The 23,721-nt window shown below is 42.1% G+C and overlaps 1 protein-coding gene across 1 annotated transcript in view; it reads right to left on the bottom strand.

The window, feature by feature from the left end:
• GABRB3 (gamma-aminobutyric acid type A receptor subunit beta3) overlaps positions 1 to 23,721 on the bottom strand; it is a 231,086-nt gene that overhangs the window by 30,886 nt on the left and 176,479 nt on the right. The window contains exons 5-6 of the mRNA XM_033190802.1: positions 9,101 to 9,183; positions 6,116 to 6,253 (exon numbers count right to left, since the gene is read on the bottom strand). Coding sequence (XP_033046693.1) covers positions 6,116 to 6,253; positions 9,101 to 9,183 — 221 coding nt within the window. The remainder of the gene's footprint in view (positions 1 to 6,115; positions 6,254 to 9,100; positions 9,184 to 23,721) is intronic.

Genomic DNA, 23,721 nt, shown 5'->3' on the forward strand with positions numbered 1-23,721 from the left:
AAGCCAAATGTGCATAAGCTGATGAACGGATAAAGCAAGTGCAGTATATTTCTTCAGCAATAACACGGAATGAAGTACTGACTCACGCCACAACATGGATGAACCTTGAAAACGTCATGCTAAGTGAAAGATCAGACATGCAGGACCACACAAATGATTCTGCTGATACGAAGTGGAAGAGACTGAAGAGACAAATCCAAAGAAACAGAAAGGTTAGTGGTTGTCTAGGGTTGGGAGAAAGGGGAAGAGAGTGCTAGTGGATACGGGGCTTCTTTTTGGGGTGATAAAAATATTCTAAAATCGGTTTTGGTCATGGTTGCACAACTCTGCAAATATACTAAACACCATTGAATCTGCCTTTCAAATGGGTGAATTGTATCGTATGTGAATTGTATCTCAATAGATCCGTTATAAGGAAAAAAATGTTTACTACGTGTATTTTTACCGGCAATCAAATTCACATCAACTATGAAACACATTATCTGACCCAAAGTACGCACTCGATAAATACAAGTTACTTCTTTCTTTTCTTTTTCTCCTACTTTGGTGCCTTCTCTGTTCATGATTCTGTAATCGGGGCTTTCACCGTTGAGCACAGTTTTAAATTTTTGCTGGAGGTCTTAAAGGCAATTGAAAAGGATGAAGGTAGTTAAAAACTCTTTCTGCAAAAAGATTTAAGGCAATGAATTTCTGAAGAAATCTGTTTTCTGTAATGAGACATGTTTCATATGTCAGGAGCACGTGTAAAAAGTGATGTCACAGCAAAAAGAGTATACAGTTAAGCTCTGCTTTGGCCCTGGGAGTGAGCACGTTCTGGCCCAGCATTTTGGACTGAGAGACTAGGGATTGTAACTGGCTAGGAAGCACAGGCGAATTGTCTCTAAAGATGCCTGTAACAAAAGTCAGTGGGGAAAAAAGAAACAGAATTTTTTCTCTGGAATTTAAGGTCAAATTAAATTACAAATAAAAGACAGATGGTAATTCTTCCTTTTAATGTTTCATCTATCTTTTCTGTACCTCTAGTAGATGGTATTTACAGACTGAATTGGCAATAATTGGATCCCAGGCTTCAGTCTGCTTAACTAAAGCCTGGAGTTCACAAACGGACTCTTAAAGAGAAACCTGAGTATATGTATTAACAAACACTGTGACAGGTGGACTTCTAAAAAAATTTATAATTTGTCATGATCATCCATAAGAAAGTAAAGCAATATTTTGAAAATTGATTTTTGAAAAAAAGAGAATTCACATATCTTAACTGAAATGTCTCATCATTATTCATTTTGCATCCTTCTCTTTTTCTTCCAATGTTAGCCAAAGTATTTTGAAATAAAGTCAGAATATATCACTGTCCAAATGTACCACAGAAAAAAGGAAGAGAAAGACAGACATCACAAAATTAAAGAAGCATATTAAATCATCTGTTCTCCACATATCTTGCGAAAATCTCTATCTTTCCGTTCGAAGACAACTCTGAAGTTACGGGTAAATTTCAGATTTGGCAAAAACTGTATATCCCAAATTTTGCTGGTGAGCACGACACATTTTCAAGACCAGTACAAAAGCTGAAGTTTCCATCTGTTGATCAGTGTGTTCACAGCGATATTTGAGGAGCTCTTTGATTTTCAGCTGAATATGTTTGTTGAAATAAATTTAATTCAGTATTTCTTTTAACCTGATCCCGTATCTGTCTGTTATGCAAGCGCTTGGCTCACGTTTTCACAGCTTGTAACTGTTACAGAAAAAGGCTCAACTATCCTGACTGAGCTTTATAGTGCTTTCTTCAACAACAGAGTATTCGAATAAATGTTTCCTCTTTATCATGTTTTCAGAAAATTACAGAATTTCCTGAAATGAAGTTTTAAAAAAGGTTTCCTAAATTTTCTTTTTTTTCATGCTCATGTATTAGTAGCCCAAACTAAGTAAGAATTACATATTGAAACAACTGGACACTTTTCTGAAAAAAATAAAGAGGGGTGAAAAATAAACCATGGTGTTAGGGTATTATAGAATACACTGAAAATGACTGGAAAAAATGGACAGAATTTAAATAAATCTGCCTGAAGATTTATTTAAATCTGGAGAGATTTAAATGGAGAGATAACAAGCCAGTAAAAAATCTGTATCAAGATGTGGGAGAGAAAGAAAACAGAGAGAAGAGCCCCACGTCTCAGGTACCTGCAGTTTCCATCAGGGAAAGATGAGAAGCGAATTAGAACATCCGACTCAGGGGACCAAGGAGGCAGACACTGGACACAGAGGCCATCAAGAAGGGGGCCGCATTAAACCTCCTACAGCGTGGGTTGGTTATTCTTACACAAAGAGTTTTGCTCAAGACGTAAAGATAAACCAGACGGACTCATGCGTGCTCAAAGACTGAGCCTGAACTCAGAATTTCTCATACCCCAGAAAGTAGATGAAGCTTATCCTAGATTGCTAATGCCTCCAGCTGTCTACTAGAAGCAAGCACAGATCCTCTCTAAAAGATACACCAAAAGAGCATTGCCAGCATGAAGCTTGAGAAGAAAAGGAAAAGCAACATACGGAAAGAAATGAGCAAGATAGACAAGATATGATGACAAGATCAGATATGTGTGTAATTGGGGTTCTAGAAGAAGAGAGAATGGGGCAGAGGCAGCCCTTGAAGAGATGATGGCCAGTGATGCTCCAAACCCTCAGACGGACATCAAACCAGAGACTCAAGAAGGTCCATAAACTCCAAGAATGGACAGGTGCAGAGGCTCATGACTGCAATCCCAGCACTTTGGGAGGCTGAGGTGGGCAGATCACTTGAGGTCAGGAGTTTGAGACCAGCCTGGCCAACATGGTGAAACCCCGTCTCTACTAAAAATACAAAATTTAGCTGGGCATGGTGGCACATGCTTGCAGTTCCAGTTACTAGGGAGGGTGAGGCAGGAGAATCGCTTGAACCCAGGAGGCGGAGTTTGCCATGAGTGGAGATCATGCCACCGCACTCCAGCCTGAGTGACGGAGTGAGATTTTGTCTGAAAAAAACAAACGAAAACACAAAACAAAACAAAACAAACAAAAAACTCCAAGAATAATAATCACAGAAAAAGCTGCAACTTGGTACATCATAATAATGCCCATGAAAACCAAAGGCAAAGAGAAAAATCACGAAGTCATCTGCAGGGGGAGAAAAACAAGTTACAGTCATGCCCCTCATAATGACCTATAGGTCAATGGACGGGGTCCCTTATATTATAGGGGAGCTGAAAACTTCCTACTGCCTAGTGACATCATAGTCTGGTCCTAATAAACTTTCAGAGTGTTTGTTCTTTTCTAGTTACCCCCCAGCTTTTTTTTGGGGAGACAGCATCTTGCAGGCTGGAGTGCCGTGGTACAATCAGAGCTCACTGCAGCCTCAAACTCCTGGGTTCAAGCAGTCCTCCCACTTCAGCCTCCTGAATAGCTGGGACCGCAGATGCTGCCACCATGGCCTGACTAATCTTTTATTATTTATTTATATTTTTTTGAGACAGAGTCTCGCTGTGTCGCTCAAGCTGGAGTACAGTGGCATGATCTTGGCTCACTGCAACCTCCGCCTCCCGGGTTTACGCCATTCTCCTGCCTCAGCCTCCTGAGTAGCTGGGACTACAGGTGCCCGCCACCACGCCTGGCTAATTTTGTGTATTTTTAGTAGAGACAGGGTTTCACCGTGTCAGCCAGGATGGTCTCAATCTCCTGACCTCGTGATCTACCCACCTCGGCCTCCCAAAGTGCTGGCATTACAGGTGTGAGCCGCTGTGCCCGGCCTAATCTTCTATTTTCTATAGAGGTGAGGCCTCACTCTGCTTCACAGGCTGGTCTTGAACTCCTGGCCTCAGGTGACCCTCCTGCCTTGGCCTCCCAAAGCGTTGGGATCACCGGTGCGAGCCACTGTGCCCAGCCTCTAATCTCTTTTTCTGCAAATACTATGTCAGGCTACAAAGTCCTTCAATCCTGTTTACTCGTCGCATTCTTATTAACGGAGAATACTTGTGGAAAGGAAAATGAATCAGGATCATATTTAATATTAAAATATTTTTAGAACATTGCAACTTAGGCCATTTCTTCATGCGTAGGTGAGTTAGAATAATTTTAAAGTGCAAGCTTTTGAAAGTTGGGAGGTTTTGTAACTGACTGATGCGGACCCCTTGGGCTACACCCAGTAAATGCAGGACTCAGTACGCGCAGGGAGGAAGACGCAATCCTGCATGCTGATGGCCCCATGGGTCTGTGAGTAGTTAGGTATTCTGCCACATACCTGTAGTGTCTGTTTTCTCCAGACATTTTTAGGATGTGTTCTAACACATACAGGCTGAAAAGAAAGACAGGGATTGCACCTGGAGAATAGTGGTTCTAAGTGCTTTCAAGTTAGTGGATTCAGGAAGTCATTCTAAGTGGCTGTGGTCCCCCTTGGAAGCAGGACACCCTCTGCAAACACCTCACCCAGCTTTCTAATGAGGCTGCACGAAAATGCAGTAAGAAATTCTCATGGCAGCACCCTCATGGCCATCTCTGCAACTTTCTAGGCAAAGGCTGCATGGCAGGAATACTCCACAGTGAGTACCAGCCTCTGTTCTGAGCAGACCTTCAGCTCACACCACCCAGGGCATGGAACAGTTTGAAACCCAGTTTTAGAAGGAATACACCATTTTTTTCAATGCCACACAGGCCAGCATTCTTGGTTGTGGACACTATTTCTTAATGATAAGCCCATGTTCCTGCTGGCTCTCATTCCTCCCTGAGGTCAACCTCTCAGTGCGTCTTCTCCGGAGAATGCAGGGACATCTGCAAGGCCTCCTGAGGCAGAGGATAAAGTGGCGCTGCATTAAAAAAACGACCTGATTGGTGTCTTAAAAATTCAGGCTTTTACATCGACTTATCGTGTACTTTGGCTCCTAGGGGCTGGGATGGAGAGGGAACGTTGGTGACGGCCTTGACTGATCAATTACTTACTCACTGACAACTGCCACACACCCAGGACACACTGGGCATTACTCAAGATGAGGGTGGGGAGCGGATGAACCACACATGACTGATACGGGTTCCTCCTCAGGGAGGTGTGCCCTTGCAGACGCAGGTGCCGTGAGCTGTGAGCAGAGCTGGAAGGTGGTCAGTACTGCCCTGTGGAGATGCACCTCAGCCACTTAACCCAGCCTGGGGGCTCTGTGGGGCCAAGCAGGTCAAAAAGGCTTCCCAGAGGAAGTGGCATCAGATGAAGCCTAAGAATGAGTCGGAGCTAGCCACACGAAGGTGAAGCTGGTGGCCATGGCTCAGGAGCATTCAAGCCACTCACTGGCTTCATGGTTGCCATCACAGGACTGGGATCAATTTTTATGCACTCTTTGTTCAAGCTCCATGGACAGCTCTGCCTTCATTTAGCATTTTCAACCCAGAGTTTGTGGTCTCTGTAATGCTTTACATTTTACAAAGCACTTTCATTTATTATATCAATGACAAGGCACAGCATTCAGTAAGCACAGTCAGCACTGCACACTGCAAAATATACATTTAGTGAAACTTGTGCAAGAATAGACTGAGGAGCAGAAGACACCGTCTCCATCTTTGGGCAGTTGATATAAAGATGACAAGGAAACCCAGGCTAAGGCCTCATCATAAGGTAACGTCAGGAGAAGATGACCACGTCTAATGGGGCAAGGCGGACCAGAGGTGGCGCAAGTTCCCGGGCCACCAAGGCTGGCTGCTGACCCCAGTGGAACGAAGGCAGCTTACTCTTGGGAGGAGAACAGCACCTACCTCCTCTGGTCATCCTCTTTCCTTCCTCTTCCTTCCTGCCTCCAAGGTCATCAATGACCTGCTGTCTGCCCAAGGATGGGAGATTCTTTTTTTTTTTTTTGGTGAAATTCATCCTCAGTCTTTTCAATAACCAGTCCCAGAGTGCATCTTCTTCTCAGGGGAGCCTTCCTCCCCAGCAAAGCCTATCACTCTCCTCAGATACAGAGAGCAGAGGGGTGTGTGATGTGTGAAGGATGACAATACTCCTTCGGATGATCCTGTGCCGTGAGTCTGTCGCAGCATATTCTCTCACTCCAGTCACACCCACGGAGCCAGTGCCCCTGAAGGGACTATAAATGGATGCAGGACTCACCTGTGGCGAAGACAACGTTCCTCGAGACCAGACGGTGCTCCACGATGGAGAACTGCGGGAGCTCGATCCTTTCCACTCCGGTGACAGCCTTGTCCCCGCCTCGCCAGTAAAATTCAATGTCATCCGTGGTGTAGCCATCTGCCGAGAGAGAAGCAGGGAGATAGGAAACATCATCATTTCGTATAAATGCACGGCTAAATAAACTATCATTAACATGGAGGCTGCGGCTCTGCCATGTTTTGAGTAGATTTGCTTAATGTGCTTGTCTAGGGGAAGTGTCATCAAAGAACTAACTTTCCAATATTCTCAGTTATCACTGCCATTTTATTGGTACCAGGTTGGTATTGAAAAGTCGAGAAGTGGGGACAGTGGGTACCCTGACCAGAGTCCTATCTGTGAAGTGCAACTTCAGAGCTGACCCAGACACCACACGGAGATGAATTTAAAATATATCTCAACTGCAATGAATAAGATAGTTTTAAGAGAAAATGAGAATTGAAGTATGAAGAATTCTGGAAAGGAAAATCCTCTCGAGAGCTTTTGAGAGTTCAAAGACTGAAGGTGAATTTCACCAATCAGTGATTGATTACATGAGGTAAGCTCAGAACAAAAGGAAGGTTCTCCTTAGCATATTTGGATGGTTTTATCAGCTCTTCCTGGCCACGAAGTTTGCCAGCCTTAGAAATGCCTGTTCTAGGGATATTCCTGACCCTTAGAGATGTGCACAGGTGGTCTCATCAGAAAGAACAATGGTCGTTAGCTGGATTATAGCTCCAAATCCAGCTTTAGCGCAGCGCTCGTGTTCATGTGGTGATTGATCACGGCTTCTCGAGAATGAGTAAGTGGGGCAATAGAGTCCATTGTTACTTGTAACACCAAGGAATCTCCTAAAACATTAGGTCTACTTTGTCAATACGATCAATTAAAACAGAGATTGGGAGAACAATATTATCTCAATATAAAGGACTTTTTAATTTGAACATAAAATGTAAAAAAAAATTCACTCAATATTGAATGTTAGTCAAACAAATGGACCAAAACTGTAGGGTGGGGAAGAGATGCTCCCCACAGCTAATGCCTCCTTCCTGGTCCTACCTACTGTCCTCTCTTTAATAAAATATGCATCTTTCCACATGGTAAGTGGCATACTCTGCTTAAAACCTGCAAATACTTCCCAGTGAAATTATTAAGAGCAAAACAAGTACAAACTCCTTACAAGAACCTCAAGAACCTACAGACCTGGCCCCTGGGCCTTCAGCTCCCCATCCTCGTTCACCCAGCCAGGCCTCACTGGTCTCTTATTGCAGCTCAGACCAGCGTGCTGTGCCCAGGGCGCCTGGGTCCTGTGCAGGGGCACACCTCCAGATCTTCATGTAGCTCATTCTTTCCCACATTTGCATCTTGGCTGAAACCAAACCTCGCAGAAGCCTTCCCTGGCACTCCATCTCACAGGCAACCTCACAATCTCTCACTATGCTTTTATCAGACTTTACTTTCTTCAAAGCACTATTTGATTTTGGTCTAAGGTTTCCTGTCTTTTGTGGACTATAAACTCCACGAAGGCAGGTGTTTTGTCTGTCATCTCTAAATATCCCTGTGCTTACAACCGTGCCTACATAGTTAATGTCCAGTGAGTATTTGTTGGGTAAACTTTGAGTTGACGAATGTGACCTCCCGTGTGGAAATAAAGATACCATTTTTCTTCTGTCTAGTCCCAACATGGAGACATGTGTAGTCAGACCACAAGAAATCAGGAGAATCCCTTCTTCCACTCAAATGATTAAACCATGGATTCTTTGCAGAGAAGGGACCTCACGCATGGCGAGGATCTCTTCTACAGCAGATCTCCCTGCTCATCAAACACTCCTGCCCATACACCACAGCGGCAGAGTCCTCTCCCTCAGGAGTCACTCACTGTGTGACCCGACAGTTGAAACAGAAGCTGCTGCCTTACTTAGATTCCAAACTGGCCTTCCTGAAACTTCCACTGACTCACTGGAGTTGTGCCCTCTGGCCACACTGAAGCCGGTTAACTTCTTAAGATCGTCCTTCAAATACTGGGAAATCATCTTTCCCCTGAGCCTTCTGTCCTCTAAGGTAAACGTCCCCAGAGAATTCAACTACGCATCATTTGACAAGGCTTTACGTCTTTCTTCTTCTGTAAAAGCACAGCTCTCGGAAAACATGATAGTGATGCAGGTGGAAGTGAGGGGCACCGTGGGGCCAGCCTCACCCAAGATCTACACTAGGCTCTACCACCAGGGCAGTTTCTCAACATGGTCATTCACAAAGACACTGGCCTCTTACCACAATTGTATCAAGTGGGACTGCAAAGTCAAAGTCATTTATCTCCAAAATTCAGTACAAATATTGACAAGCCTAAATCCAATTGAGACTAGTTATAAACCAGTTTATAATAGGCCAAGATAAGCAACAACGAAAACCGTATCCTGATATGCCAGGAGGTGTAGTTTAGGTAGCAGGAGGCACATTGTTAGATGTTATGGATGCAGCTCTCATCTCTCATATAGGAGTACTCCATGCTGAATTATCAATAAAGCGTCTGAATGCTACTCAAATTGAAGAAAATTGCCGAGATGCAGAAATAGCCTGCTTGTAAAGCCGAGTTCCTGATGGGAAATGAGTTTTACTCTGACCGCCCAGGGTCCCAGCAGTGCAGCCACTCGTGCGTGATGAAGCATATTGTAGGAAAATAGCATCTCGGTGTTTGCTCTCCTCTCACTGAATGGACCGAAATGAGGGGCATTTGTTTTCTTCTATTTCAGCGCAGCAAACAGACTCTCTTAATCAGATCAGAATGAAGAACTCTTTTATACTGAGTCTCTCTCTCTGTCTTTCTCTGTCTGTCTTCCCCTCTTTCCATGTCAAAAAAATTATGGATGCCTTGAAAAAAGATGCTAAATAATGACCACAGGATCTAAAATACACATAGGAGGAGAAAGAAACACAGATAAGGATACACACAGCTTTCAATTTCCAGAGTGCAGTTCTGCTCGTCCAGAGGGTATCTCCTGAGGTCCATCATGCATGCTGCTGTCGTGGTGATTCTGAAATACACAGGGTGAGGGAAGATATTAAAGAAGGGCTGAGAAATGTACCAGGGAGACTGCTCCTATATAAACAGCGAGTAAGCACCCCGTGGGACCCCTGCCCAAAGTCCACCTGGCTAAACATCATTCACTATATACAGAGAGAAACTTGAGTAAATAAGAAACTCTTTTCAGCATGATACAGAAGAGATTTATCAAGAAAAAAAAAAAAACACAAAACGTTATTATATATTTTTTAATCATTTATTTTTTGATTAACATAAAAATTGTATCCATTTGTAATATACAGCATGATGTTTGGAAATATGTATACACTGTGAAATAGTTAGATTGAAGTAATTAACAAATGTATTGTATCACCTATTTAACTCTTTTTATGTGTGATGAAAACGCAAAATCTACCCTCTTGCAATTTTTGAGTATGCAGCACTTTGTTATTAGCTATAGTCACCATATTGTATCAAAAACCTTACTGTGTCTTATTGACTTTGGATAATCAATGGCAGAGAAAGGGGGTTTCCAAGGAAGTTCTTACCGTCAATTTTTGTTTCTCTTCTTGTCTATAGACTCTCTTGCCTCTGTAGTACAGAGAGGTCCTATGTGTAGGACACCACCGATTAGGTTTTAAGACTGAGTCTTTGACTTTCCACGGGAAGTGTTAAAGCAGCTACAGATGCACTTTGGAACTCTAAACCTCACCTCTGCTTCTTTCAATTTTATTATCATTGTTTATTGGGCTGGATTCTAATATTACAGATTTTTTTTTTAACTGTGTGATCATCTCTCTTTTCAAAGAGAATATTTGGCTTCTATTTTATCAATCATGAACCAAAATTGGGTGGGTTAAGTTCCCTTGGGGCCAGCTAAAGCCATGGAAATAATTTTTTCCCCCAAACAGTGAAGGCTCTACCATGCAATGGTTAAACCAACCCTACACTGAGAAACAACACTTCTAGAAATGTCCAGTCCTTTTCCTACTCTGTCTGCAGCCTCCTCTTAGGGAGACCAACTTACTCAAAGCTGCTTCTTTGAAAACGCAACTATTAGGGTCATTATATTTTACATTATATATCTCTAGAACCCCACCCTTTCCCCACCACTGTCAATGGTGACTAGACTGGAGTGGGTTCCTGAGTCAGAGACAGCAAGCCATTAGTGGGCGAGAGACACACGACATGGGCTGAGTTGGTAGGCAGAGTGACTGGAGCTAAAGAGACTCTCTTCCATAGGAATGAATTGGCAGAGTGACTGGAGCTAAAGAGACTCTCTTCCACAGGAATGAATTGAACAGCAAAGATAAGAGGGGAAGTGCATCTGCAGGGCCATGGTTTACAGGCCTGTGATGTGTTTTCCAACTGGAGAGCAAAGGGTGAGAAAACAGCACAGAGGAGAGAAGGTGCTGCAAGGAGAGTTGAGGATGCAGTCACAGCTGTGCCCTGGGCCGCAGCGGGGGCCTTGCTCAATGTGTGCTCCACCTCTCCAGGGAGCAGCTTCTCAAAGTCTGTGCAGTCTCTGTGTGACCAGCAGTCCTGGCTGTGCCCGTTCAACGATGGGGAGTAAGAATGAAAACGTGAGAATGCTTTCTCCTGAGATCCCTAAGTCACCCTCAATCCCCAGCTGTCCTTCAGGTTTCATCTTTCTTGAAGCTCAGTGTTGAGCTTTATCTGAATGGTCTTCATTATTAATATTCACAACAAACCTACTAATGCTGCAGGTGATGAGCAAGCCTGACTCTTACCAACAGACCCTAACCCAAACATCTGTAAAACACTAGACATATGCCAATTCTGATGGACTTGTCTCATTTACCCTAAACGCAGGTGATAAGGAAATCATGGAGTAAGGTCTGTCCTTCTATTAGCATCTGGTTAAGCAAGCAGATAGAGCAACGTTCTGCTTTCCAATGATTGAGAGAAGCAGTGAGGGAAAATGTCAACGTATTCAGTAAACAGGTCAACGCTTAATTTTTTATGCACATAGCACGCATGCACCATGCAATCAGCAAAATCCATACCAATGGTGAAAGTGTGTTCCTTCCAAATGTCATAACACTTCCCCTTATCCTTGGAGTCAAAGAGTGCACTACATTCTATGATCCCAAATCAACACACAGCTCTTTGGCATATTTTTCTACAGCATTTAACATTCTAGCCAACTGAAGTTCCAGACTCATACTTTTCAACTGTGGCATGTGTTACGGCAGATTGACAACCCAATGTCCATACAAGATGCCCATAATGCAAAATTAGAACAGAGTTCTGCTAAAATTATGAATCTTTATGAAGAAGAAAAAAACCTTCAGTTGACAATGTTCAAATTTTTAAATTTTCCTTTTTTTTTTTATACAGAGTCTTGTTCTGTTGCCCAAGCTGGAGTGCAGTCATGTGATCTTGGCTCACGGCAAGCGCCACCTCCCGGGTTCATGCCATTCTCCTGCCTCAGCCTCCTGAGTAGCTGGGACTACAGGCCCCCCACACCATGCCCAGCTAATTTTTTTGTATTTTTAGTAGAGACGGTTTTCACTGTGTTAGCCAGGATGGTCTCAATCTCCTGACTTCGTGATCTGCCCACCTCGGCCTCCCAAAGCGCTGGGATTACAGGCATGAACTACCACACCTGGCTTAATTGTCTTATATATTTTGGTACCTATTCACTTGAACTGAGTCAATGATTGAAATTACTGTTTCTTACTGTTTGTTTTCTTATTCACTCTTCAAATCACCCCCCCCCCCCACACACACACAGATGCACGCATACACACACATAAACATGCCCAAATTGTTTGGGGACACCATGGGGATACATTATTGGAGGGAGAAGGGGAACCTGAGGCTAGAAGAACTGGTGACAGCATACCCTTGTCCCACCAAGTACACCAAGTACAGCAACTGTCCAGGTCTTCTCATTCTGTTATAATTCTGGCTATAAAATGGAACCCTATTTCAGTGAGCTGAGATGGGGCCACTACACTCCAGTCTGGGTGACAATGTAAGTGAGACTCCATCTCAAAAAAAAACCAAAAAAAAAAAAACCAGAGAGAAAAACAGAGAGAAGGAAATTCTGAAATTTGTGACAACATTGATGGAATTGGAGAACATTATGCTAAGTGAAATAAGTCAGGCCCAGAAAGACAAATACTACATGTTCTCACTTATATGTGGAATTAAAACAATTAACTTATAGAAATAGAAAGTAGAATGGCGGTGGCAGAAGCTGGAGGAGGGGAAATAGGGAGGTGATGAGCAAAGGGTAGACAATTTCAAACGGAAAATATGTTTTCTCTTTTTGTGCATTCTACTGCACAGCATGGTGAATATAGTTAGTAGTAGAGTGTTGCACATTTCAAATTGCTAAGTAAATTTCAAATGTTCTTGCCACAAAAAAATGTTAATTATTTGAGGTGATGGATATGTTAACTAGCTTGATTTAATTATTTCACATTGGATTCATAAATCGTAACATCATTTTGTACCCCATACATTTTTTCCCCACGCAACTCCCTCTTCACAGAACCCATAAATCTATATGATTATCATTGTCAATTTACAATAAGAAAAAAAAAATGAGCCACTTTTTTCTTTTTATGTGAGGAATAAGGCAGACACATCTACTCACTACTCTTCTTCATTTGGAAGAAATACTCAGAAAACACTCTCAGAGTGGAGAGTGAGGCACGGGAGCTTGCTCTTGCTCATGCTACAAAAGGTAACCATCAAGACAGAAGAAGTAGCTGAATAGCTGGGACAAAAAGGCAAAAGGAGAGAGAGTGGGGGCGAGTGGCAGAGTGATGAAGCCAACCGTGGCGGAGTAGCATGCCCCAACCCCTCCCTGAGCCCCCAAATCCTCATCCAAGTTGACTCAACTCATCAGAGGCTGGGAGAGTGGGCCTTTTGAGTGAATCGATCCTGGGACATCGCAGAAATCATCCAATGTGTGCTCCACCTCTCCAGGGAGCAGCTTCTTAAAGCCTGTGCAGGAGTTGTGTTCGGGCTGACAGGGGTTACAGAGGGGTTGAGGAATTTCACAGATGGCAGAACTGAGTCCAAGCCGAGTGCACGGAGATCAACCAAGGGCAGAGAGGCCACAGTGACATCCGGACTCCAGCTGTGTAATCCCCAACACTCACACACATGGTTTTATGTTTTCCCTAACAAACGTATCTATTTTCTGTCCTGACAGAACAATTTAACCAACATCTAGCGCCACCTTGTCCAGCCCCCTGTGATCTGAGAATTCCACTGTTATTCCTAAGGAATGGGATGAAGTTCAGCAATCGGGATCCAACAGGACTGGCTGAGGCTCTCCCAGTATTACTCTTCAGCAGATTCCTTTTTTTTCTTTTGGTTGTTTCTTTTTTGTTTTATGATTGAGAGACAGCAGTGCTTAGGGTCTCTGTGACTACAAGGCATGTCTCTGATAGAGAAGCAGAGAAAGATAATGGCCAAGTGACATATATGTCCTTGTGTCCAATATATCCTTTCTTTACAGTCATACTTTGAGAATGCTGAAAGTAGAAAGAAAAAACAAAAAAGTTGACGAAGAGACAGAGGAGTGAGGACTAGAGAACTGGACCACATTACAGGGATGGTGCTGAGTCATCATCTGAGTGCCCAGCACACCCACCAGTCACATCTGTACTTCATGGAACACCGGTGGAGCACTTGCTCAATGCCCAGTTCTGTGCCAAGCATTTTAATACACACGTGTTTACTCTCACAACAACCATATTACAGAGGTATTATTATTATTATATCCATTGTGCAGATGAGTGAACCAAGGTTCGGAAAGGGTAAGCAGCTCAACCACGTTCCCAATGTCACTGGACGGCAGACGTGACATTCAGATCCAGGCAGTTTGAACCCTATGCTCTGCTACATGGGTATTACCTCTTTCACCTTAAACATACAAAATATATTCAACTTTTAAAGGCCTACTCAGGAAATGAAAATCTTGTTTTGAATGAAGAGCAATAAGGTTGATACATTTATGTAGACAGAGATATAAATATTGATACATATATCATAGGCATATATATATACACATATATACACCCATAATATTCTCATTAAATATGTCAAATTGGAAATATAATGAGCAAATGCAGAAAATAAATATTCTACATGCTATTCCTGCAGTAACTATAGTGACATTTAATCCAACAGTTTCTCCCCCTTTGTGGAATAGGGTCATTTATTAGATCATTCCTGCTTTTACAAACAATACCTGTCTAAAGATATGTTTAAGAACTAAAAGTATTAACATGTAAGAAATAAAGTTGAAGTTGTAAGGAGAGCACTATCTCTAATAAGTGTAAAATCGTATTTTGAGATTCTGGTGACACATCATCTTTGAATGCTGCCTTCAACTACCCTTAGAGACCGTTCCCTGCACACCTGAGTGAGGAAGCCTGAGTCAAGCAGGTCAAGATACACGGATGTCAACGTGTTGAAGGGTTTTCATTTTGTCTCAGTTGTATTAAGCTTGTGAAATACTTTTTGGCATTAGCATTTCCATTTTTAAAATATTCACACATTGATATAATAAGGGCAGATGCAAACTCTTCATGAACTGCATAAATACAAACTTGTCTGCATATCACCTGGTAGGACTGCTGTGGAAATGTTGCTGTCTGATGGTCAGGGACATGCTCACTTCTGCAAACATTTGTCTGAAATGTCCACCTGTTGACTTAGGTATAAAAGTGCTCCTTGTCAGTGTTACTGGAAAAGGCTGGATAAGGTCAAGGTCTGGGATTCATGCTTAGAGTGAATCCAGCAACACACACAATCCATTTGTATGAACAGCTTTGATTCACTGCAAACACTGGAGAGAACAGATTAAAATGTCTATTGCAAGCACTGATTCTGATGTCCCTGGCTGGTCACTGAATGTCAAGGTCCTGGACCAGCTTTCTCAGAGAAGCTTCTGGAACTAAACAATCTTGGTCTCTATCTCTCCTCCGCTTCCTCCTTTTTAATGTTTTCATTACATTTCATTACACCTACAAATCAGAAAGTCCATTATTTGTTAACTTGCTGGTCTTTCGCTCACCCCCAGGTGAGCCCACAACAGCAGGACTTTATTGCTCCTGTCCACGGTTCTCTCCCCAGTACCTAGAACGGCAGCACCCCCCGACCACACATGCAGAGTAAGTGTCCTGTAAATATTCTCAGAACAAATGACTTTCGAGATAAGATGACCAGGCATAAGCTGAAGTGTGGGACTCGAGCAAAATGTGAAAAGAGAGTTGGTTTAGTCCTTCTTGGCTTTAATGTCCCAAATGTAAGAGTAAGTGGGGACACATTCCCACTATCAGGCACTCCCAGCATGAGTCCTGGCTGTGCATGGTTATGGACTCTGAGAGCCTCCATGGGCTCACTGGTTCAAGAGGCTTGGAAAAGAATCCCCTGTTTTTATGGTCAAGTGGTCTCGGTGAATCTTTATGTTGCAGAATTCAGTTCTCATCTGCAGAATTCAATCCTGCAGAATGGACTCTAACCTCAGTGTGTGAGAGCTTTATGGCTTCGGGTGCAGTGAAGACCATGATGAAATGTTGCCTTCAGGGTAGTCCTAGATCTCTGATCACAATCTTGTTAAGCTAACAGGACCTGGAAGCAAGTTAGTAGCTCCTTTGGTGTGACTTCTGGCTTGCACTCAAGATGCCCAAACGTTCCAGAAATCTGGGCAAGAGTTATATCTATGGCCATGGGTTAGCACCACAGCTAAGGCATTGCTTCACAGGTAACCATTTGGTCCTTTGCAGTCACCTATAGCAACTCACTCTCATCTTCATTCCTCATTCCTCTGATGCAGGATGCACTGGCTGGTGGAGGCAGCTATCATTTTACCAAGAAAAGGAACTCAGATGCTAGGATGTAGGACCTAAATCGAATAATTCAGACCAAGAATTTTCCTTGAGTAAGTGCTTATTCAATGTGAAGAAGTCACAGGACATAGGTCAATGTTTTGGTTATCCTGATTTTCGTTTTGCTTTACAAAATACATAAGAAAACACATTCATAGAACTGTCCAAAGGCTTTTGCTATGGGAACTCCTTGAGGATGTTGCTGGGAAAATTATCGTGGTCAGTTGAGTGTGTTAGCAGCCTGTTCCTTTCCTCTTTCCAGAATCCACGCTCCCAGCCATATCATTACAACTCTTCTCACCAAAGAGGAGCTGGCTGTTTGTCTACCTCTTGAATGTGCGCCGACTTTGTGACTTGCTTTATCTAATATAATGGCTGGAAGTGACTATGTGCCAGTCCATGCTTAGGCCCCAAGATGCATTCTTTTTCTGGGCTTTTCTGCTTCTACCTCTGCTGTGAGAAAGTCATACCCAGAGGAGTCTGTCTGTTGGTTTCAGGAGAATGAACACAAAGAGCAGGACTGAGGTGACCATTCATCTTTTCAGAGACTGCCCTGGGTAAGCTAATGGGTCCCCAACACCCAGCCTGTGACAGCGCCAGCCAGAACCAGCAGAGATGCTCATTAACAACACAGACACACAAGCAATGAGCACTCTGGGGTTACCAAACGCATCAAGGCTTTCTAGCTGATTGTTACACCACATTCTTGTGGCAATAGATAGCTGATACAATAGTCAACACAAGTTCACTGCAAACATACAAAAGCATAAATTCTCTTATCAATACGTAGGAATCACAACCTGATACTTCTGAGGAGTGTCATAAGACAGCAAAACCCTTAGCAAAGAGCATTTTCCTAAAATAGGGACATGTTTCTATATTGAAGCATAACTCCACTACCATTCAGGAATACTCATTTTTGGGAAGGAGTAGTTCCCTCAGGCAAAGGAGACAGGCCCCATGTACCTCCTCTTGATTTTCAAAGACTTTGGCAACACGCTACATAAAGCCACAAACTGGCAACAGTGCTCCCGCCAGAACAAAAGGTGTAGGCAGATTCTAGAACTCCTGAAAGAAAGGAACTGCCCAGAGGGTGGAATGAGAAGTTCTTAAGGACGACACCACAGGTTCAACCCTCTGAAGAGGAACAGAGAAAACAGTTGGAAAGAATCACTGAAGTACTTTGAGTCACTCCAACTATCTGGATCTGATTATAGCACTTGGGGGTTTCACAATTGAGAAATGCATTGTCCAAAACAGTAACCACCAGCTATGTGTGACTATTTATATCTACATTTAGAATTAATTATTTTAAATTAATCTAAATGAAATAATATTAAAAATGGAGCTCCTCTGATGTTCTCATCACATACAAAGTGCTCAATAGCCCCCTGTGACTGACTGGTAGCTACTGTACTATGCGGATTATGGACTACCCCCATTACCACAGAAAGCTCCATCAGACAGTGCAAAAATAACAGCTTGCTATCTGTGTCTCTAGCCTCTGAGAACACGACTCCCTGGATGAATGTAGTTGGGGGGATATGGTCAAATGCATGGAACCCAGAGGCCTGAAGGTAAGCTGTCACAGCTGGAGGAAGCCATGCATGCCGGCGTAGAAAATGTCACTCAAGACTCTACCCAAAGTACCACAAAGTGTGTCTGACTTCACGGTTTAGCTATAACTCTGCAGCCAGACAGAAAGACCTACCCTAATTAACTGACAATGAGGCACAACAAATGGCCCACCTTTGCCTGATCTTCACATTTATATCCTAGAGGCTACAGCCTCCAATATGAGAGGGAAACTGAAGTCAAGGTCACCATATCCATATGGACACCAGAAAGTCACTTTGTTTCTATGAATCTGTTCCACCAAAGCATACACATTCTGAATAAAAGAAGAGATGTCCCATGAAAAGCAATGGAAGCCTAGAAAATGAAAGTTGAAAAATTCAGATGACAGGTGCCTGGTTACTAAAAGGTATGAGTGGATACGGCCTCTTTTCAAGAAGAATGGGAAGGCAAAAGAACATTGTGAAATGAAGGCATAGACAGACAGAAGACGCTCAACACTGAGAGATGAATGCAAGAAATCCTAGCCACAAATGCCAAATTGAAATCTGTACTGAAGACAAGGCAACAGAATTCACATGGCTGAAAATCCTTTAACAGCATGGAAAGCTTCTTACATTTTAATGAGCACATATGTTACTGAAGGACCTTGTTAATATTCAGATTCTGTCCCAGCACTTTGGGAGGCCGAGGTGGGTGGATCACAAGGTCAGGAGTTTGAGACCATCCTGGCTAACACAGTGAAAACCCGTCTCTACTAAAAACACAAAAAATTAGTTGGGTGTGGTGGCACAAGCCTGTAGTCCCAGCTACTTGGGAGGCTGAGGCAGAATTGCTCGAACCTGGGAGGCGGAGGTTGCAGTGAGCCGAGATTGCGCCACTGCACTCCAGCCTGGGCAACAGAGCAAGACTCCATCAAAAAGAAGAAGAAGAAAAAAATTCAGATTCTGGAATTGGGTGAGTCTTTCATTCTGAAATTCCCAGATAATGTTCCCAGGTGATGCTGATGCTGGTCTGGGTGACCCTATTTTTAGTAGAAAGGAGAGGGCAAACTTGTAAAACCTACTCAAAGGCAGAGGTAGAAAAAAGAAGCTTTGAAAACAGAGGAGATGATAGATATTGAGGGGATAAAATGGATACGTAACTGAGATTTATTAGAGCAAGACCAAACAGCATCCAAATTAGCAAATTAAACATGAAAAAATAAAAAACATTTTAATTCAAATATAATATACACAATATCAATGTACCATTAGCAATTTTTAAGTGCATAATTCAGCACATTCACATTGGTGTGCAACTATCACTACTGTCCATTTCCAGAACTTTTTCATCATCTCAAACACAAACTCCGTACCTTTTACACAGTAACATGGATGACCCTAACCCCAGGCCCAGTAACCTCTAGTTCACACACTGTCTCTCTAAATTAACCTATTCTATAGGTCACCACATATAAGTGAAATCATATAAGTGAAATAGTTGTCTTTTTCTGCCTGGTTTAGTTCACTTACTATATTGTTTTCAAGGTTCATCCACAGTGTAGCATGTATAAGAATTTCATTACATTTTAAAACTGAAAAATATTCCATTATATGGATACACCATATTTTACTTATCCACTCATCTGCTGGTAGACATTTGGCTTGTTTCTACCTTTTCGCTACTATGAATAATCCTACTATAAACATTGGCGTAAAAATATCTGTTTGGGTCACTTCTTTTGTATCTACTCAGAACTGGAATTGTGGATCATATGTTAATTTTATGTTTAAATTTTGAGGAACCACCATACTGCTTTCCACAGTGACTGAATCATTTTAAATTCCCATCAGAGATCCCTAAGGTTCCTATTTTTTCTTGATTTTGACAACATTTGTTCTTTACATTTAAAAAAATACACATATATTAAAATGTTATATATATATATATATCAGCCACCTCTAATGTGTGTGATGTAGTATCTCATTGCAGTTTAAGGAAATGCAAGTCAAAACCACAGTGAAGTACTACACCACACACATTAGGATGGCTATTACCTTTTTTCCTATTTCCTGTAGTTCTTTGTCCACATTTTCCTTTACCTCTTTGAATAAAGAGATTTAAAGTCTTTATCAAGTAAGTCCAATAATTAGATTTCTGCCAATTTATTTTGTTCCTTTGACTAAGCCATGTTTTCCTCTTACTTTGTATGCTTTGTGATTTTTTTCCCCTGAAAACTGGGCATTTCGTTATTATAATGCGGTCACTCTGAAAATCAGATTCTTTCCTTTGCCCAGGGTTTGCTGCTTTTATCAGTCCATTTGTTTTGAGTCATTTCTAAACTTTTTTTGAAAAGATTATTTCGTGTCAAGGTTAATCAGTGAAGTCTCCGTTGCTTTAGCTCATGTTGAGAGAATGTTTTACGTTTATTTATCTACGTGTGTATTTATTTATTAGAGATGGGATCCCACTCTATTGCGTAGGCTGAGTGTAGGGGCCTGACCATAGCTCACTGTAGCTTCGAACACCTGGGCTCAAGCGACCTTCCTGTGTCAGCCTCCCAAGTAGCTGGGACCACAGTCATGCACCAACATGCCTGGCTAGATTGTTTCTTCCTTTATTGTTATTTACTTATGTATTTGGTAGAGACAGGGTCTTGTTGCATTGCCCAGGCTGGTCTAAAACTCATGATCACAACTGATACTCCCACCCTGGCCTCCTAAAGCACTAAGATTACAGGCATGAGCCACCATGCCTGGAAAATGTTTTAACAAGAATTTCCTTAAGTGCCAAGAGCTGAAGCAAACAAACAAAAAACGCACAAACAAAAAAGAGAACAGCATTCTTTCTCAGTCTTTGTAGACTGGCTATGTGCTGGGGTACACGTTCCTCTAAGCCTAGGGATTAACCAAAAGCAAACACTGGAGGTTCCTTAGGACTTTTCTGTGCATACTTCTTGTCTAGGCATGTGCATGGATTTTTAAGTATCTCTATATATGTGGCTGCTTTTGAATGACCTCATTTCTCTAAGAGTCTCATCCCAGCTTCTCTTTTGAGCCTTAGATGGTCTATTTTATGCTTCCATCCAAAATCTCCCATCCCAGGCATCTTTAGGTTCGTCTTTACCCTGTAGCCTTAATGAGCACTGCCCACCCCTTCTCTTACTTGCATTCTGAGTTAGGCAAAACTGAGATGAACATCTTGCTTCAGTCCTTCAGGCATCCTCCAGACAGTTTAGAACATATGTACACAATAATTTGCAAATAAGATCTGCTCTGCTGCCTCCGGTAGGAGAGGGAGCACTGGGTATGAGCCTGCTGCCTGCTCAAAACCGAAACAATCCCTGCCCTAGGATGTGGGTGGGGGAAATGGCAAGTGAAAAACGCCACAAAACTTTCCTGTTGTTTTTAACATAGCTTTTGCTTGACTGGGCATTTGACTGATTACTGTGAACCTTAAACTGATTTCCAGAGCTTCTACAAGGTTGGTTCAGATAGCTTGTAGTTTTTGTTTTGTTTTGTTTGGATGTTTTTGTGAGGGGACAAGAGCTTGGAGCTTTTCAGTCTGCCACTTTGCTGATGTTACCATCCAAGTGGAGCCTAAAGCCACCCCATTTTGGATGGTAATCTGCCATTCTGACTTCTGATTAACCCCTGTTCCAGGAATGCCTCTAAGATTTCTACTTTTTCTACTGTTACCATAAATCTGGACTTTCGGTCAAAAGAGCCTTGACCATCAATCCTGCCCTTAAGCAGATTCACACAGCATTCTTGCCTCTCCCTGAGAGGTCAACGTCGATTGTCCTACGCATTCCCTCACTAAGGTATATAAGCCCTGGATCTTGAGGGTAATTGTGTGAGGATCCACCATCTCTCTCACTGCTGCCTGAGACAAAGACATGGCACCTGTTCTTAAGCTCTCATTAAATGTGTCTTTCTAAGAAACTGGATTTGTCAGCCTCTTTCTTTAGCCTCTCAGCTTCCTCAGCCTTTGGGGGTAGGTATGTACAGACCTGCCCACTGCAGAACAACCCAACATAGAGGTGGATCACAGCAGGAGAGGGAGGGTGTTTCCAAAGATAGACAGGAAGTTAGTGAATAGAATTATGATATAAAGTCAACGCCTAGTTCTTTAAAAATATAAATAAAATAGATATTTCTTGAGATGAACAATCACAGCTATAAATGAAAAAGGAATCATAACAGTTATGTTCTAAAAAGCTTAAAACATAAGACAAAGCAATGTACATGTGCATGCTAATGATTAGAAAGGCCAAACAAAAATGACATCTTCCTGAAAAACATGAATTCTCAAGGCTAATACAAGCAGAAAACCTCGAGACCCGTAAGTATTGCAGAAACTGAAGCCCTGTGTGGCAGGGTGGAAAATGTTATTCAAGATCCTTTACAAAGTAGCATGTACTTATAAAACATTCCCCCAACAATATTTCATATAAATTACATATTTATGGGTAAACCTTTAAATGCTTAAAGGAACATCAACCCTTTCAGATATAGAAATTTCCCACACAACATGGCACATGTATACATATGTAACAAACCTGCACGTTGTGCACATGTACCCTAGAACTTAAAGTATAATTAAAAAAAAAAGATATCTGAAAAAAGAAAAATTCTATACTGACAGAAAATAGAATGTTTGTTTAGGGATAAGGAGTAAGAGATAAATTGCAAATGGGCAACGGGGAATGTTTTGGGTAATAAAAACATTCTTTTTTGATTGTGGTGGTGATTACATGGGTATATGTATTAGACGAATCTTATCAACCTAGACAAATGGGTATATGTCATTTCATGTAAAGTATACCTCAATAAAGTTGATTTGCAATGAATTAAATGATGACAGATTGTAGATTCTCTTAAAGGCTTTGAAAAAATAAAATCAATAAGCCTATCATTCTACAGAAAAAAAAAAAAAAGAAATTTCCCATACAATATAATCCACTGCAGAACATAAAAAAAGAGAGAAATCTACTTGATTCATGTTAGGACAAAACACACCAAAAAAGAAGACATATAATCTGTTACTATATTTAAGAGACTGTATATGGTATATATCACAGATAAATGTGCGAGACAACCTTCATTAGTCCATTTTCTGTTGTTTGTAACAGAATACATGAAATTGGGTAATTTATAAGAAATGAAATTTCTTTCTTACAGTGATGGAGATTGGCAAGTCCAAGGTAGAGAAGGTGCATCTGAAGAAAGTGAGAATCTTGTTGCTGGAGGGAACTCTCTGAAGCGTCTCGAGGCAGTGTAGTGTGTGATACGGCGAGGGGCTGAGCAGGCTCATGTGCTAGTTCACATCTCCCTTTCTCTTCTTATAAAGCCACCAGTTCCTCTCCCATGAATACCCATTATCCATTAATCTATAAATGGATTAATCCATTCATGAGGACAGAGCCCTCATGACCCAATCACCTCTGAAAGGCCCCACCTCTCCATGCTACCACATTGGGGATTCAGTGAGTTTTGGAGTTCAAGGCGTTTTGCGGGGGGACATTCAAACCATTGCAGGGCTTCCTACTACCACCTCTACATTGGATAGTTTATCTAGGAAACTTCAATAAATTGGCTCATGTTTCTTGGAAACTTCAGCCAAGCCATGATGTTAGATGAGAAAGAGGGAACTTGGAAATAGATTTCTTGGGAGAGTTTACACACATCTTGAAGAAAGGCTGGCACCTTCCAAGTGGCATACAAGGATTAATGGTGCCTACTTTACACCTGAGAAAAGTGGTGTTAAGGTGACAAGATAGAGGAGACTGAATAGGAATTTGCCTTTCAGATTATGAAAACGCAGGCATATTTCCTGTTGCACACACACGAGCTACATGGATGAAATGGAGGTCCTGGATTTATCATGGATCCTCTACAACAGGGCTGCCTAGATGAGTACAGCAATGGAAGATGACCGTGAAGGATACAGTCCTAGAGCTAATAAAAGTCCCAGGAAATTCCATGGAACAGAAAACCAGCCTACCGTGTCCACCACCAATACCCAATTTCAGTCAAGGAATTTGCTGGAAAGCTCTGAGAAGGGTTAATTTTCAGTATCTTCCAGGTCAGAATATGAAGCCACCAGAAAAC

This window comes from Trachypithecus francoisi, unplaced genomic scaffold (assembly GCF_009764315.1).
Source record: "Trachypithecus francoisi isolate TF-2019V2 unplaced genomic scaffold, Tfra_2.0 Lachesis_group3, whole genome shotgun sequence".
NCBI lineage: Eukaryota > Metazoa > Chordata > Mammalia > Primates > Cercopithecidae > Trachypithecus > Trachypithecus francoisi.